Here is a 16,841-nt window from a genome sequence, read left to right as displayed (position 1 = left end):
TGCTGCGCAAGCATGAATAGCTGCAATATTGCAACCTCCATTGCGCATCGCCTGCCGCCATGGGATACCCAAAGATACACGTAAGGCCTGACCTCATCCTTCCGGAGAGCTTTGAAGTCGAAGCTGGACGATAAATAAAAAAATTGGGATATGATTCTAGGGTCATGTCGTCGAACGTTACCCAGCAACTGGACTTTGGACACTGCTCCGTTGCTCCATCTCTAGGCTGTCACCTTTAATGGCACCTTACACCGCCATTCTACAGTGCAATGAAAAGACTTCAATTCTTTCTTTCTAGCAGCAGAAATCGGCTATCAACCATGGAGGACAGGAAGAAACGGCTCACCATGATGTTGTCCATGTGGTGCTGCTTCCGAGGTGGAGGGCTGGTTCGATGTTGACTTTGAGTTAATAGATGTCATCCAACCCAAAGCACTCTTTTCCTTCAATGTCATTTACTTCATCTCTTCAACTCACGCTCCTCAAACTTTGTCAACTACATTAAATTTTTCTTTGATGAGCCTTGGGCTGCACAATATTTCTTACTTGGTGTTTGGTGCGCACGCTCACCCTCAAATATCCCACTCGCCATTCCATCTCCATCCTGCATGCTCATTCTTTCCTCGGTTCAGGAAGAAAGAAAGAAAAATGGCAAGGGTGCTCTTTCTCTTATGTCTACTTCTGCTAATAACTGAGTCTGATTCAAGAAGGTTGATGATGGTGCCTGACAAGCCAACTCGTGCTTCTACGTCTCATGTACTGCTCTCTCTCTCTCTCTCTCTCTCTCTCTCTCTGAGTGTGTGAGCCTTCTAAGAAAGAAGAGGAATAGTTTCTGAAGTACTCTCTCTCTCTCTCTCTATGTGTGTGTGTTTGTGTGGACTCGGCTTTATGAGCCTTTTCAGAAAGAAAAGGAATAGTTTCTGGAGTATTATTTTTGCGAGCTTAGACGCCAGTACCTACCAACAATTGAAATATTTCTCTTTTATTTTGAATGCTGATGATTTCAGTTTCGTGCCCGATTATTTCTATGCAGGGACCAAGCACTGAGAAAGAAGGATGCGAACGTGTCAACAATAAGTGTGTCATGGGGAAGTGGATGGAAGCTCACACGGATTATATCTACACCCAAGATATCAACGATCCATGATCTGCTTCTAAATTTGCTTCTTCTTGTCTATGTCTCTCTTGTCATCCTCTTGGATTAAGATATGTGGAGTTCTTGGCAATTAATCATCTCTGCTGTCTATGTGTCATCAAGGGTCATGTTTTTTTCTTTAACAATGTGTGTGTATGTGTGTATATTTGTTTGCTTACTGGTATTTGGGTACTTGTTTTGGTAATGGTGTCTGCCACAGGCAATGCAAAAGTATCCACATATTATTATCTGCTCGATCGAAAGGCGTATATACGTGACAATTATCAACTTTGTTGTCTCAACCTCGAGAATGAGAACTAGTACCAACTATTTTATTTGCTCGAGGATTTTAGGTTAGAATTTGGATCTTCTCCCTTTACTAAATCTCCACAGGGCAAGATAGATACGTGCATGCTCGTCATATTCAATTCTCCAAGCTAGAGAGGATTATTCCTCAGGGTTGTATCTTTTGAAGGCAAGAAGGATTCACCTTTTTCCGTACGAATCCACTATTAAATCACCCACCACATAGATCTCAAAGTTCTCAATATGCACAGATCTCAAAGTGACTAGCCAATGATCCAATGGTGGATTTGCATGAAGAAAGGTGGATTCTTCTTTGGTGCGAAAGATACAACCCTGATCCTTATATCGTACCTGTAACATGCATGGCATGAAGGTTCATGAATCTATTTGGGTTGGGCCCAGTGCCATTGGATTTCATGGTCATATATCTAAGCCTACAGGGCATGCTTTGTTGTGGTGAGGCCAGCTTGCACTCTGACCCAAAGCAAACTTTTTGTAGAACCAAACCAGCTTCTCAGACCAATTACAATTTTAAGGTATGGATTGCGAATTAAAACCAAACAAGGCTCAGTTTAAGATCCAAACCCTTCAATGATGTCGTGTCAGTCTAAATTCCCTTAGACATTTTTCCTTTTTACTATTATTCTACTTCAAGGAGTTAGGGAGGTAGTCTCTTAAATCATGCAACAGCCCTTAGGCCCATTCTCGAATTGAAGGCCATATCCGAACCTAATGCGTATATATCAACCCACTCGTTTCTTGGGCCTATGCTCAAACCGACAGGCAAAAATTGGGCTTTCCCAGGCCCAGAATCACGGCACTCGCGTGTTGGGCTGAGCTGTATCTAACCCCCATCCGAATTTCCAAATCGAGACGATAACCGTCGGAAGTCCCTTCCCTGCTCCACTCTTCCGTCTTAGGGTTTTCTTCGCCTCCGCCGCCTCTTCGTGGTCTTCCACCTGATTCTTGGGTTCCTGACCGGCTGAACGTCGCCCTTCGAGTCGTGATCGGTCGCCGGTCTCCGGTCCAAGCAAGGCGGACGCAACCCTCCTCTCGTCGGCCGACGGCGGTGCATCGATCAGGTTCATCTTTCCCTTCCTCTCTAGAATCTTCTTAATCCCACCCACCCACCCCTCTCTGTGCCGGTGGACAAAGCGAGAAGGCCGCCACCGAGGTCTGCAATTAGGGTTGCGTCCACCTTCCTGAAATTAGGGTCCGTCTGCAATTAGGTCTGCAATCGGTCAACTTTCTCTTGATTAGATATAAGTTTAGTGTAGGATAATAATTAGTATCTGGATCGATGCAAATATGTTATAGAAATAAAGTACTCGCCTGATTTTATTGCACGCAGAAATTTGAAATGGATGTTTTTACCGCACGACTCATTTCAAAAGAACCATATCAAATGGGCATTTTCACAGGAAAATCTACTTTCCAACTAATATTCCCTGTATGTTAAACCATAACGATGCAAAATCTTGTTAAGATTTTTGATTTTTAGAGTATCTTAAAATTTCTAAACTCATGCAAAAAGAAGTTTAGATCCCAACGATAGGAGAAAAGATCCTTGCAATTTTAGCCTGCCCTTGAATTGAACACATGAGAACTCACCATTAAGGCCATGATTGCTAATTGCATAGTTGGATTTTGTTTTCCCAAATTGATTATGACAGAACAGAAGCAAAGGCATATATTATTATCCAGTGAAACAACTTATTTTTGCGAGGTGTACAAAAAAAAAATTAAGAGCAAGAGTAACTAAGAAGCTAACAAGTGGAAGGGCTCCAAGTTTTGTGGCTTTTAGAGCTTGGGAACTGGAGTTTATTGGTGGACGGTCTAGGTGTGCTCATCCAATTTAGGACTTTTAAGGAGATAATCATTGTAGGATTCAGGATGGGTATATAAGACTCTGCTTAGACTTCAACTGTTAAAAGTATATCATAAAATTTTATGCTTTTGAATAAATAAGTAAATAAGTAAAATATTAGAACATTGAACATATACGAGATAGAATTCTTCTTTTGTCTCCTTTTTATGTCAAAGTTCAAGCCATCTGTCTAATCTTTACCATAAATGTCAAGCTATCCGATTGATGAGGAACCATGGAACTACATGGTGTTTCTGTAGGTTGTTTGGAATTGCTCACAATATAATGGTGTTGGATTTGGTAAACTAGGCTAGTTTCTTTATGCAACCTTATAGCAGAAGCTCACTAGTAAAAATTGTTACATGGTCTCTTTTGAAGACACTTGATGATTAGAAATGTAATATGGCTGGCCTATGATAATTAGTTTCTCCATTGCTTATATTATTTTTGTCATAAGAGTAATAAAAAATAATGTTATGCTTTTTGTCTGTGTTTTGCAATTGAATTAGTATGTACTTGCTTTCTTAACCTAGATATTAGCTTTCTTGCTTAGATCATGCATAAGCCAACTTGGCCTTCTATTTATTTTTCGATTGGTATATTTAATTATGTATATATTTTTATTTCAGTACTATATTATTTATGAATGCTGATTGTTATTTTTGTAAGGTGAAATTAAAAATAGGTAATGTTTTGCGGAACATAACATTAGGTGAAATTAAAAATTACATGGAGTTTGTGGTATAGTTTTGTCCTTATGAGATCATGTAAAATTGTGGCATGTATGAGAGGTTCCTATCCTCAGTCCTCTCTAACACTTTATTATTAGTGATAGCCATCAACGGTATTGATCTCTGAGTAAGGCCCTATTTGAGGGAGCTGTTGGCAGTAAGAGCTGTTGGAAGTAGAGCTATTTGAAGTAGAGCTGTTACAAAAAGCTGTTTGCTCTTTGGTAACTATATTTTTAAAGTGCTGTAGCACTTTAACATATGTTTGGTAAACAAACTGAGAAAGTACTTTTATATGACAAAATTACCATAAAGGACATTGCATAGTATTATACAATAGAGCATAATAAAACATAACATATTAATACATAATATACGATATAGTATAATATTACTGTAATATAAAATATTATTATTATAATATAGTAATATGACATTGCATAGCATAGCATAATGGTAATATAATTATTAGAGTAAATTAATTTTCTATAATATAACATAATCTTAAAATATTTAACATAACATATTAATATATTATGATATAATGTAATATGTATTGTATTTATAGTATAATACAATAATAAAGATATAAAATATTATAATCATTAGTATTAATTAATTTCTCATAATATAACATAATATTAAATTATTTAAAATAACATATTAATGTATTATGAAATGTATTTATTTATTATCTTATTTATTTATTCATTCATTCATTCATTTATATAAATATTTATTTATGCATTTATTTATTTATTTATTCTTTTCTTTTCTTTTATTTTATTTTCTTTTCTTTTATTTTCTTTTCTTCTCTTTTCTTTCTTTCCTTTTCTTCTTTTTTTTCCTTTTCTTTTTCTTTTCTTTTTTTCTTCTCTTCTTCTCCTTCCTTCCTCTCCCCCCTTCTCCGTTCTTCTCCTCCCGCGCGGTCGACAGCGCCGGAAGGGGGCCAGGCCGCGGCGGCTGCGGGAGGGGGCCGAGCCATGGCCGGCGGTGCCTGCGGCAGTCTCGGCGGCCGCAGTTAGCCCCCTGGGAAGGGTTCTCCTCCCACGTGGCCGACGACGCCGGAGGGGGTGCGGCACTGCAGCGGCAGGGGAGAGGGAGGGGGTGCGGCGCTGCAAGGGGGGGCGTGGGTGGGAGAGGAACAGGCGGCGAGATGAGGTTTTGGGGAGAAAATTTATTTTTAAAATGGGGGTATTTTGGTCAAAAATAAAGCTTCCTGACAAAGCTGAAAACAACATTTTCGAAAAGCTCCAAGCTCCTCCCTAAAAGCTGTTTTTAGTTTCCCGCAAAAGCTGAAATAGCTTTCCGAAAATTTTACCAAACACTATTTTTTATCTAAAAGTACTTTTGGAGGGCCAGAAGGCGCTTTTTGGCCCTCCAAAAGCTCCCCCAAATAGGGCCTAAGACTTGCTAAATATAGCTGTACGATGGTGTTTAATTCCAGCTTTGGACCAAGTTTCTAGCATGACTTTTATCTCGGTGGCCTTGTTTTGCACATTAATATTGCAAAAGCATTGTATTAATATGTTGTTAGTTGCGTGGAAGAAACTCTCATCTCCATAGGCCCTATCAATCTGATGGCTAATCTAAACCTTAGCTAATGTGGTGGAAGCATGATCAAGATCACAAGTATGGTTGAAATAACATGCTAACTGTTTTATCACAAGGCTTTTACAATTTCTCACTCAAACAGCTAATGGGTTGCCAGAAACCTCGAACCAACCTGCAAACAAACATATAACACAGTCACATTCAAATCACATACATAGTGGGCCTTAAGGGGAGGATAAACAGAAATGCATACATAAACTGAGTTTTTTGTGGAAAGCATCACAACATATGGAACTTTCTGAAAAAGTTATTGAGTTGGAGAATCATTGAAGTGCTCTGTAAGAACAAGAGCATGGTGAGTTAATCATGTTGGGTAAAGTGGCAATGAAACTTCTTGTGCAGAACATGCTTCTGCAACAACGAATTGTCCACGATATGTGAAAAACTCCATTGTCGCTAAGATTTGAAGCTTTGGCTGAAAGAATCACAACATATGGAACTTTCTGAAAAAGTTATTGAGTTGGAGAATCAATGAACTGCTCTGTAAGAACAAGAGCATGATGAGTTAATCATGTTGGGTAAAGTGGCAATAAAACTTCTTATGCAGAACATGCTTTTGTAACAATGAATTGTCCACACTCCACAGTATGTGAAAAACTCCATTGTCACTAAGATTTGAAGCTTTGGCTGAAAGTGTTAACTTTCCAGCTGAAATGTGGTGCATTATGATCAAAATTGATTCAAAATTACTTGATTTTCAAGTTTTGACTTGATTAGAATTTAGAAAGCATGGATATTGGGTCGCAACAAGTTTCTTGCGAAATTTAGGTATCTAGTTATATCAACATTTCAAAATTGTGCAATCCATGCAAGTTCATGTAAACCTTTGCCTGAATTTTATGAAATATGACAACATACTGAAAACCTGATGTATAAATTTCTTACCAGATAATGAATGATTTTAAAATGGTATGCATTATCCATTGCAATCTTTCTGTCTTTTAGTTAATTTGGTGGGTTTTTCCTCCCCAAGAAAAAAGGTATGTGATATATTTTAGTAATTAGTATAGTTTTCTAAATTCTCTGAGTTTTTTCATAATGACCTTACTGTTTTAAAGCTTTCAGATTTCCAAATCTACACATAATACACCTAAAGATTCCAAACAATAGAGCATACTCTAAAGTGGCATATAACATATCTTGTTGACTTATTTTTATTTTTCTTTATTTTCTTGTTTTTAATCATTTTCTTGGCTTTAGCTGGAAAAATCGAACTGAATTTGCTAAAACTACTAAAATTGTCAAACATTGAAACTCATTTATGGCTCGGCTGAAACTTAAGCCAAAACTAAGATTTTGAACCTTGCATTATATTTTCATTTCTGAGGTTTTTGCAAATCCTCTCTGGCTGCATCTGCATGGGGCAGTTGCAACTACTAAATAATGGTTCACGTTTTATGAGGTTCAGTAGTGTGGTTGGTACCTCCAAAATAGTCTTCACACTGCAAAACTGACCTTGAAGCACACAATTGGGAGGAGATCTTTTGTAACTGTTCCAATTGATTTTATTTCACTGTCTTGACTCTTGGAGATAACATAGCTTAAATAGGTATTGTACCTTATGTTTCAATCTTCTAGTTCTTGATATGGTTTTGTCCCATTGCTGCAAACCAGTTGGTATTGCTTTCAATTTGCAGAAAAAATTACTTGCAACCTTCAAATTATGGATATGACGAAATCTACCCATCAAATTATATTGACATGGTACTAATGAAGCAGAATATTATAACAAATATCATCCTACACTCTTCTTGATGCCTTTTTTAGTAATTATGTTGACCTTTTTGGGATGAAATTTTTCGGCTTTCTTTTCTTTCCTAACCTTTTCGAGCATTGGATTCTGAGAATAGGCAATGGCGACATTTGAATTATACCGGAGGTCCTCAATTGGCATGTGCTTGACAGAAACCCTAGATGAGATGGTCTCTAATGGGACTTTGAGCCCAGACCTTGCTATCCAAGTACTGGTGCAGTTTGATAAGGTTAGTTTTGAACACTTTATTAATTTCCCTGAAAAAATTGCGTCCTAATCGTGTAGTTTCTTTTCTCAAATTTTTCTAGTCAATGACGGAGGCCTTGGAAACCCAAGTGAAGAGCAAGGTTACTGTCAAGGTAAGTATCTGCAGTATTTCTGTCTTGTGTCTTGTATATGTTATGTAGGGCTCCAGCCTCTTTATTCAGTAATCGTTGCTTGATCTGACACTGATTGAACAACTGATCTTTAAGTTTTAGTTTCAAAAAAACTGAGTGGCCTAATGAAAGAGAACCAAGAAAAATGTCACACCTTGACAATATTGTAATCTGTTCATTTTTTAAATCCAATCAACTGCAGTTTTTTTTCTCATAAGCGTCCTTCTTTTGCTCATTTTATTCTGTTACATGGTTTCCAGTATCTTTTTTTGATGCTTATTAGAAAATGCTTAGTTCATATTGCAGTCACTTCCTTGTAAAGATTGATTGATTTTTTCACCTAGGAACATAGTGTTTAAGCTTCATATGTTCATGATCAGATTTGATCTGAGGTTAAAAACTTGCATGCGTTACACTTAATCACTTTGCTTATTTTTTTAACGAAGGAATGAATGCTGAAGACTAAAATAGTTGATCCTTTTTTAAATTTTTTTAATTGTGAAAATGACACTGTATAGAAGGCTTATTGTAAAGGAGATAAATACAGTTACATTAGCCATTCAGTAGCCAAGTCAAAGCTCCCAAGAATGGAGGAATCAAAGTAAAGCTACACAAAAGGAAAATTTCTTGTGAGGCCCATTGTAGCCACATATGAGTAGATTGGTGTATTGTGATCCACTTATATTAGCATACCTTGTATTCTATTTGAATGAGACATTCATCTAGCAGTATATCATTTTTTCTGTGATCTAAAAATCATCATTGATAATATATGCTATATGTATGGATCTAGTTAGACCAAGGGGCCTTCAGGATGTTGCTTAATTTTTTTAAAAGAAATTATAAGTAGTGAAGCATGTCTTTCTTATCAAATTTTTGATAAACTATGTTTTAGTTGATTAAAAAATATTATAGGAAAAGGAAAGCCTCAGAATTATAAAAACTACAGTCATGAAACTTATCTTTTCCCATCCATCTTCCACTCCTGCTCACTCTAGGAAATGTTCATCTCAATGTCTTGACCTCCATTTTTCTCTGCTCTCTCAAATCTCTAATTATCAACACATCCACTGTAATTTATGAACCATTTGGGCTTCCAAACAATTTTTGGGTAACCTAGTTATAAAATCATTGCAGTTCCTGTTAGTAACTTCATGTCTTGGCCTCTTCATGTCTGCACTAAACTTGATTGAGAAAATTGTATCATGAACAGAGTTGATCAGACTATGACAGAATTCGAGCCAATATATTATTTAGGATAAAATGTTTAAAAGATTCGATTCAAATAATGAATGAGGATGAAATGCTTTTGGAAAGATGCGATATAAGTGAAGAGTTTATAATTTTGTTGGCAACTTTATCTCTCTATTACTATTGTCCATCTTTATGGATCCCACCACTTTCCCATTCATTGAGGCATCAATAATAGATTCTTTTGTCAGCAATTGTGCAGCTTGTGGCTTTTTTGCTTCTTGGCACTAAGCGAGTGCTTAGATGTGAGGCTAGAGGTCGAAGCAGCCCATGAAAAATAAATTCAAAAACATAACAATATAGAAGGACAAGTATAGAAAAATATTTATGACCCAAAGAATGAACGTAGCATAACAAAGAAGAAATAATTTGTCATTGGAAGTATTAACTTGGCAATGATTCATAGATCTATCTGATCCTCCATACTCAAACACAATGTGAAACAATAAAGCAAATGCCTAGGTGGCCTTGCCTAAGTGTTTGTTTAGACAACCAAAGCCACTGTCTTTTAAAACATTGGTTTCTTGCTTTATGGAGACTTACTTTATATGAGGTGAGAGCTGGCCCATGATATGGTGGTTCTCCACATACGTTGTCATATGTCACGCTTCACTTGAGTGAAGCACAAGGGTGGATCAATGTGTAAGTCACTTTTTAGCTTATGGGACACATCTAGTCTCATCTGCACACTTTTGTGCAGTGTTCTACTAGCCTACTACCTAGTTTGTCCATGAGCAAAAGATCCAAGTCGTTATTACATGTATCTCCTTTTTTATTCATATCTCTCTTCTCCCTCTTTTTCCTTTCTCTCTCTTCATTCTTTAAGGTTTGATCACGGAACCCTACTCCAAATCTTCTTGCGAATGCACAAAGCTGGAGGCATGATAAAGAGCCCTCCTATGCTTTGGTATCTGATGTTTGACTATTGAGCGACTCTGATAGCAGAGTGTAATTATTGTGTAGATATGCTGTAGAGGAGTTACATTCCATTTTCATAGATGCATTTTTTAAGTATGAGAAGCAATAAATTTGCTGGCTTGCATAACAAGATCTTGGACTTGTTCTAACACAACTTTCAGCAGAGGATATGGAGTTCTTGGCCTAGGCTATAAAAAACAAGTTAGCATGCTAGATGTTAAACTTAATAGGGCTAGTATCCGGTTAGAATTTGCAATTCTTGAAACTATTAGCATAATGAGTTGATGACATTGGTTGGAATCTTGGATATACAGGCAGTCCATGAGAATGATGAATTAGAGTGATTATATTAGAATGTTTGGGGTCAGAGAGGAGGGGGGACAGAGAGAGCACATTGAGCATTGACATCGAGAATGGTAACACCATTGGAACTGAGATGATGACACTCAGGACTCCCAAGTCCAATAGGTGGTCGAATTGTACTGTCTTTGACACCACTTACACATTAGGTGGAAAGTTTTGCTTTATTGTAATTCCTTCAGGATCACTATGAATATTTCCTAGCAGAGTGAGATACGACACTGAAAGATAAGTTGGTTATATAAAAGTGACTAGATCAGAGAAGTTCATTTCAAGATATAATGCTCAGATAATCTTTTCGTAGGTGAATCTATGAGGTCTTCATGTGCTGTAGTGTTGCTTCCCTTCAGATATATGAAACTTTCTACACTGTCTTTGTCAGTGAAATTGTAAGGCCTCTTATGATGTGGAGTAGGATACATATAGTTGACTAGGATACTACACTTACATGGAGATAATACTCATTGAATACAAGAACTATATAAGCCCTCAATAGGATGTGCCCTACATGATTAGAAGTAGGATGCTTACGCTTACATGAAGAGAACACTTGTTGCATAATAACTATATAAGCCTGCAAAAAGATGTGCCAGAGCTGCCAGTGACAGCCACTTTTGTACCAGTGCTTTTAGAAAAGCTAAGCGTGTGAAATCTTGTATAAAGAGCTGCCCTGGTCTTTATAGGTAGGAAGGGGTTAAGGTTTTCTTTTATACATGTTCTGGTTTAGAGCTTTCAGACAGTTTTTCTCCTTTGGCATGCAATAAGCATCAATCTAATTCTAGGCGAGACATTACCACACTTCTCTCATTATTGTATGAGTTCCATGGAAGCTGAGGATTTTGATAGGTTTTGGTATGGTGACACATCTTACAGTTTGTTTAAATACATTGCTCCACTCTCTTAGCTCCAATGAAGATGGGGCATGAGCTATGTGATCAATAGCCATGCCATTAATAGAAAGATTACAATGTGTAGTTTTCCGTATCTTGGCTTGATGATATGGTGGATATGTTTAGTTATTTGAGATCTTTGCCAGTATGAATAAATATAACTAACTTTGAGTAGCCATTGCAATAGTTTTGTTTAATTCTCCGCATCCATGCAAATGATAAGCAAGTACTGCAACTCCACTTAGATCTATGGTCTATCTTCAGATGTAGTCATTATTTATGTCATGAACTAAGATGAGCATAAGTTTATTACAAATAGTGCCATAGGCTGCAACAAATATGTATCCAATCTGACTAAATGCATATTTGACAGATTGTTTGGAATTGGGGTACGATCATACTATGATTGGGGTCACTGTCAATCACGTAAAGGTTGGCTTATGTAGTTGTTTAGTCAACAATAAGCGCTGGTCTTTCAAAGAATTGTTCAGAATTTCAGCTCTGGTCATGCTAAAGAAGATGTTTTTACCAGGATTGCTAAAAATAAAAGGAATTTTAATCTCATAATAATCGTTGATAAGTACAATTGTTCTGGTACTATTATATTTTAAGAGTCTTGTATGTGGAATGTGAGCCCTCCCATATGGGGATGCATTATGCTTAATTGGAAGAAATGACTATTGCTTTCTTCACTGATGTTGATGTATAGGTCTAGTATTTGACAGTAAAAGAGGGCCGGCCCAGTGCACAAGACTTTTGCTATCGCGGGGTCTGATGCGTGCAGCTTTACCTACATCTGCAAAGAGGCTGTTTCCATGCTAGTACTTGACAGTGAATACCAATTTTTTATCTTTTGTTAGAACTTTAGTATACCTATGGCGTTGTTTGATTACAGAGTTCATGCTTTTTTGGTCCATGGGTCTTTGCATTCTATTTTTTTGTGGGGGTGGGGGGATGGGTGACAGTTCACTCTCATTTTCTGAAGCATGAAGTTGGAATATAAAAGAGAGTTCAAGATTGCTCGAGCAGATTGTCTTACTATTTGCTTCAGCCGCTGTGAGTGCTATTCTATTTAATCCCGATCGAGAATCCTTCTAGGGTAGTGGTTGTACCCAAATTATGCTAGCTTTATATATTCAAAATGTAATTTGGTCCTATTAAAAGGGTCAAGCACTAAAAAAATACCCACTTTTTGGATGGTTGGGAGTTGATCTTATCTTCATTTGGGGTTCTCCCCTGTGGAGGAGGGGAACATCTCACAGAAGGCGCCTGTCAATTTGGTCCGTAATGTGCAAAATTATTAATGTCAGCCCAGCAATTACTGATGCTAGGTATTCAAAAATCACCGATAAATTGTCTCTTGAATCTGGGTTATTGATCCGGGCCCAAGTGATATAATTCTTGCATATTCTTGGTCTGTGGAAGGCTGCTGATGGACACAAATCCTATCTTTATTCTAATGCAAGATCCTATCTATTAAGTTTAAAAATTCCCATATATGTACCACAGGCCTGGCTTAGTTCATGCATACTGGGGCTTTACATTTGCTGGACTCGGGAAAAAAATGCAAGACGATCTTGAAGCTGAATTTATTGGGAATAATGCCACCTCTGTATTTATCACCCCAAACCTCCATGTGTGAGCAACCTTTAAGAAAATCATACCGATTGGTTTCAAAATTTATTTTAACTGTATCCATCACTTTCTTGCATATGATTTTTGGCATTACCATCTTTTCATAGTCCCTGATTTTGATACTTCTTGGGATCGGATGTCTGAGCCACCTCATTTCATTTCTTATATTTTCTACAGGGACACCTGCACACCTACAGGTTCTGTGACAATGTGTGGACCTTCATATTACAAGATGCAACATTCAAGAATGAGGAACGTCAGGATCAAGTTGGGAGAGTGAAGATTGTAGCTTGCGACTCCAAGTTGCTTACTCAATGAGTGCCCTACATGTTAGCTTTGTTTATTACAGAGCATATGGATGGTATACCTCTCTTGCTTTTGGATTCGCATTTACCAATCCTGCAGCCGAATAACTAATATACTTGGGGCATGTTTCTTACATGCATTTGACACGGATATCTGCAGGAATCTAAGTAATTGCACTGTCTTTGAATGCATCTTTTGCATGATTACTCAAAATGTGTTGGGGCCCTATCTAGGCGTTCGCTGACCAAGGTCGGCTGAACATATGCATGGAGGGAGAGTAGTGGGTTTATGGCAATGGCAGTGGTTTAGGTATCGGCCTATACCCATGGTTGTACCTGCTGGACCTTAACCTAGTTCTCCATTTTAACAAAATTTAATTAAGACCATAGCTACACTATTTTGCAATTCATTTTATTTTTTTGGTTATTTGGTATTCTTCAAATTTAATTTTCTCAGTGTTCTGTTCTCTGTTTTCAGTTTTACGTGTTTATTTATCAATAGGTCCAATCAACATGGTTGCAGCAGGGGACAAGAACAGAATTATAGACTGTCAATTTCTGTATTCCAGTTAACACGTTGGTTTTGAAACCATAGCAGCGGTGGTTTGTTTTCTTGCCCATGTTGCCTGGGATGGCTATTTAATTATCTTGAATGGAACTCCTTACAGTCTTGCATTTCATTTTAGAATGGGATTGTTGAGCTATTTGGGGAATCCTTTGCAAAATTATATATATGCACATACACATACATATACATATGTACATACATATCTATATACATATACATGTGTATACATATATTTCTTGCGTATATATACACACACGTATGTGCATGTATTGATATTCATGATTTTTTTATGTATTTTTTCTGTGCATCCAACATTTGAACATCAAATTATCTTCCAATATTTTCTGATTGGGTTGGCCTACGGTAGTTAAACAAAGCCTCTATCAAAAGTATTATAGGTCGCCATAGTTACTGTAGTCGTGACTCAAAAGGTGAAAATAAGAAATGAGATAGCTTAAACTCCAAAGATAGAATTCTCATTGTGGGTTTTATATTATTGCAGCATACGATTTAATTCTTTTGGTGGTGATTGCAGGGTTTAGTTGATGGGCATAAATATGACTAGTCAATCGGTAAGGCTTTGTGTGGTGTTCGTAGTGGTTTGGTCGAACTGACTTAATTCTCATCAGCTTTTAGATTGTGGTCCAAAGACCTGACCTTTGACCTTAACCTGAAGTAGCTTTAATTGATCATGAAGGCTTGCAGCATTGTCTAGGGTTGGCCGGGTCAAACTAGACATTATATAGCCTCTTGATGTTAGGCCTTGATCAGACCTACTGCTGAGCCCCAAAAAGGCTAATGATTCCTTCTCCTCCCCCCTCCTTTTTGCATGGTGAATCAATTCAAACCCTAGAAAAATTATTTATAACATGGCTGTCTATGAGGTAACGGGTATTAGGTTGTTGCATCTGATTTAGAATATTTATCCCATTTCATGCATTAATTTGTTTTTCATAAAAAAAAAAACTTGAAGAATTTATTTCCAGTGTTACGAAATCTAGCCCTGTAACTTTTAATTATTTATGGTCACAGGAGTGAAGGTGGATTTAAGCCGATCGAGTGTATTTGGATCCAAGACTCGAATTACCCTCATGTTTGGATCCAGACGCTCCCCTGTAACACGTTGGAAACTAATTTCTCGTTGCTCTGATCTTTGCCATTGTTAAGAAATATTAACCTCCCATTAATGTTAAACTATAGGATTTCCTGTGGGCCACTTCAATGCACCTTAAAGTGTAAACAGGGATTAACAAACATACGCTTCTGTTTGTTTTGCTCCAAGTAGTTTGGAAAATCTTGTGAAATTCTTTCAATCATCTTTGCTTATAAACCAATCCCGATTTTATACACCCTTGGAATTTGGTATATTCTCTTTGCTGCTTGTTCGTTGAGCTTGTAATAATAAATCAGAAACTCTTGATTCTTTTCAATAGTATCAATCTTTGTGGGCGACAGCTTAGCCCCGGCCTCAAGAATGCAAGCCATTGGCCACGTAAAAGATGAGAAAGAAGCACGTGTTCCTGCTTGTGCTTGGAACTTACAAATGATGAAATTGAAGAAAAAGGAACGACAGCAGGCTGCTTTTATTCTGCCTGTGCTAACTTGCAAAAGATGAAATAGGAACGACAGCCTCACTTTGAGTGAATGAGTTGGATTGAAGATGTCAAGTGCATGCAATCCAATTGTTATCCTGAGCATATGTGAGAATCCATACGAACATGTATTTAGTTTCACATCAGTTATTCACCGAGAAGATTTTAGATATTTTTGCAGGACTAAAAAATCCACAGAATATCTTCCAACTAGTCTTTTTGGATGACGTTCTGAGTTGTTATAATATAAATTATCACACTTTCGACCTGAGATCGCGAGCTGGGCAATCATCGAACTCTTTCTATAAGCGTACAAGACATCTTAACATGGTATCATAAATATACAGTGAAATAATTTAACTAATAATACGCAAACTTTATTTTATTAATTAACTCAACTTATAATGTCTTATAATTCTAACATTAGTCTAAAATAAAATATTAATTTAAATAAACTCTAATCTAAGATAATTTGTGCCACAGTTTTTTTAGTCATTCTTATATATTGAAAACTCCGGTAGGCTAGTTCTCTAAATCTATAAAAAAAACAAGAAATCATATAATGAGCTAAACAACCCATTAAGCAATGATCACTTAACTAAATAAATCAGACAATCAAATAGATAATAATTTATAGAAAATAAGCATATATGCAGCCATGGTGAGAGAAAGATGAGAGAGATTCTCTTCTTCTTTTCCAAAATAGGGAATCACCCTCTCCCCTCTTTTTCGATCGGATCCAAGGGCAGCCATAGTGGCCAGCCACGATGGCGGCAGAAGGCGGTGAGGCAAACTCGGCCAACCTCGACGGCCGATGGCGCGGGATGACTGAAGGACTCAATTGTTATTTGTTACATGATACCAATGGCTAAAATTGAAGAGACCCTCCAAAGTTTGTCAGTTCCTTAAAATACAATCCATAATTAAAAGCATTCAAGTCAAATAACAATAGGTTTTATTTCTATACTTGTTAGAAGGGCTGTAGCTAAAGCTACACAGAGAGAGATTATTCTTCATCAGAGGCGCATATGACAGAATCCTTGCCAGCTGCCTGCGACAATGATTTGGTACTCCTTTTATGTCGCCCGTAAACTTTACAGGTCCAATCTGTATCACATGAATCATATTAAATTGTGGGCAAGCTGTCTCTGGATGAGTCTATTCCATCCTTCGAGCCTCGATAAAGATACTAGCGTTCACAAGTACATTCCAACCTCTAATTCTACTGGCATTTCCAAATCTCAATCCACCTAAGCGAACGAGATAAGAAACACCAATAAACCATGTCATCATTAAGACAGCCATCTTGAATTGGATAGCGAAAACTCCATGATTCGATTTCTTGGCGACGCAAAGCTGAGTGCAAGAGACGTGTTCGAAGTGCCTTCGCCAATCATTCGCAGCGCATGGCAATACGGCTTTGAGCACCATGAATTGGATGCTGCTGCTGCTGCTGCTTCTTCTTCTTCTTCTTCTTCTTCTTCTTCTTCTTCTTCTTCTTCTTCTTCTTCTTTTTTTTTTTTTTTTTTTTGCTAATACGGG

At 37.3% G+C, this 16,841-nt stretch overlaps 1 protein-coding gene across 4 annotated transcripts; it reads left to right on the top strand.

Moving 5' to 3' along the window:
* Nucleotides 1-2,303: 2,303 nt before the first annotated feature.
* On the top strand, nt 2,304-15,509 carry LOC103702400 (transcription initiation factor IIA subunit 2-like). Of its 4 annotated transcripts, none has more exons than XM_089926249.1 (5): nt 2,304-2,523; nt 7,501-7,632; nt 7,712-7,762; nt 13,012-13,195; nt 13,642-15,509. In XM_089926249.1, the coding sequence occupies exons 2-4, from the start codon at nt 7,504-7,506 to the stop codon at nt 13,150-13,152; spliced, it is 321 nt and encodes a 106-aa protein (XP_089782375.1). In that variant the 5' UTR covers nt 2,304-2,523; nt 7,501-7,503; the 3' UTR covers nt 13,153-13,195; nt 13,642-15,509. The 4 variants fall into 4 exon arrangements, with proteins under 4 accessions (XP_089782375.1, XP_088563753.1, XP_008783051.1 ...); XM_088707627.2 differs by having other exon boundaries at nt 13,618-15,509; XM_008784829.6 differs by lacking the exon at nt 13,642-15,509 and adding an exon at nt 13,300-13,566.
* Nucleotides 15,510-16,841: the final 1,332 nt, after the last annotated feature.

This window comes from Phoenix dactylifera, chromosome 11 (assembly GCF_051530095.1).
Source record: "Phoenix dactylifera cultivar Ajwa chromosome 11, Ajwa_hap1_PhDact_Kaust_v1.1, whole genome shotgun sequence".
Lineage (NCBI taxonomy): Eukaryota > Viridiplantae > Streptophyta > Magnoliopsida > Arecales > Arecaceae > Phoenix > Phoenix dactylifera.
Note: the sequence above shows the minus strand (reverse complement) of the source record. Positions and strands in the feature narration are given on the sequence as shown.

What these genes read in the sequence shown, in the direction of transcription:
- LOC103702400 (XM_089926249.1), top strand. Translation starts at nt 7,504, where the DNA reads ATGGCGACATTTGAATTATACCGGAGGTCCTCAATTGGCATGTGCTTG. An exon ending in TACTGGTGCAGTTTGATAAG is followed by an intron (nt 7,633 to 7,711) that starts GTTAGTTTTGAA and finishes AAATTTTTCTAG; the next exon opens with TCAATGACGGAGGCCTTGGA. An exon ending in AGAGCAAGGTTACTGTCAAG is followed by an intron (nt 7,763 to 13,011) that starts GTAAGTATCTGC and finishes TATTTTCTACAG; the next exon opens with GGACACCTGCACACCTACAG.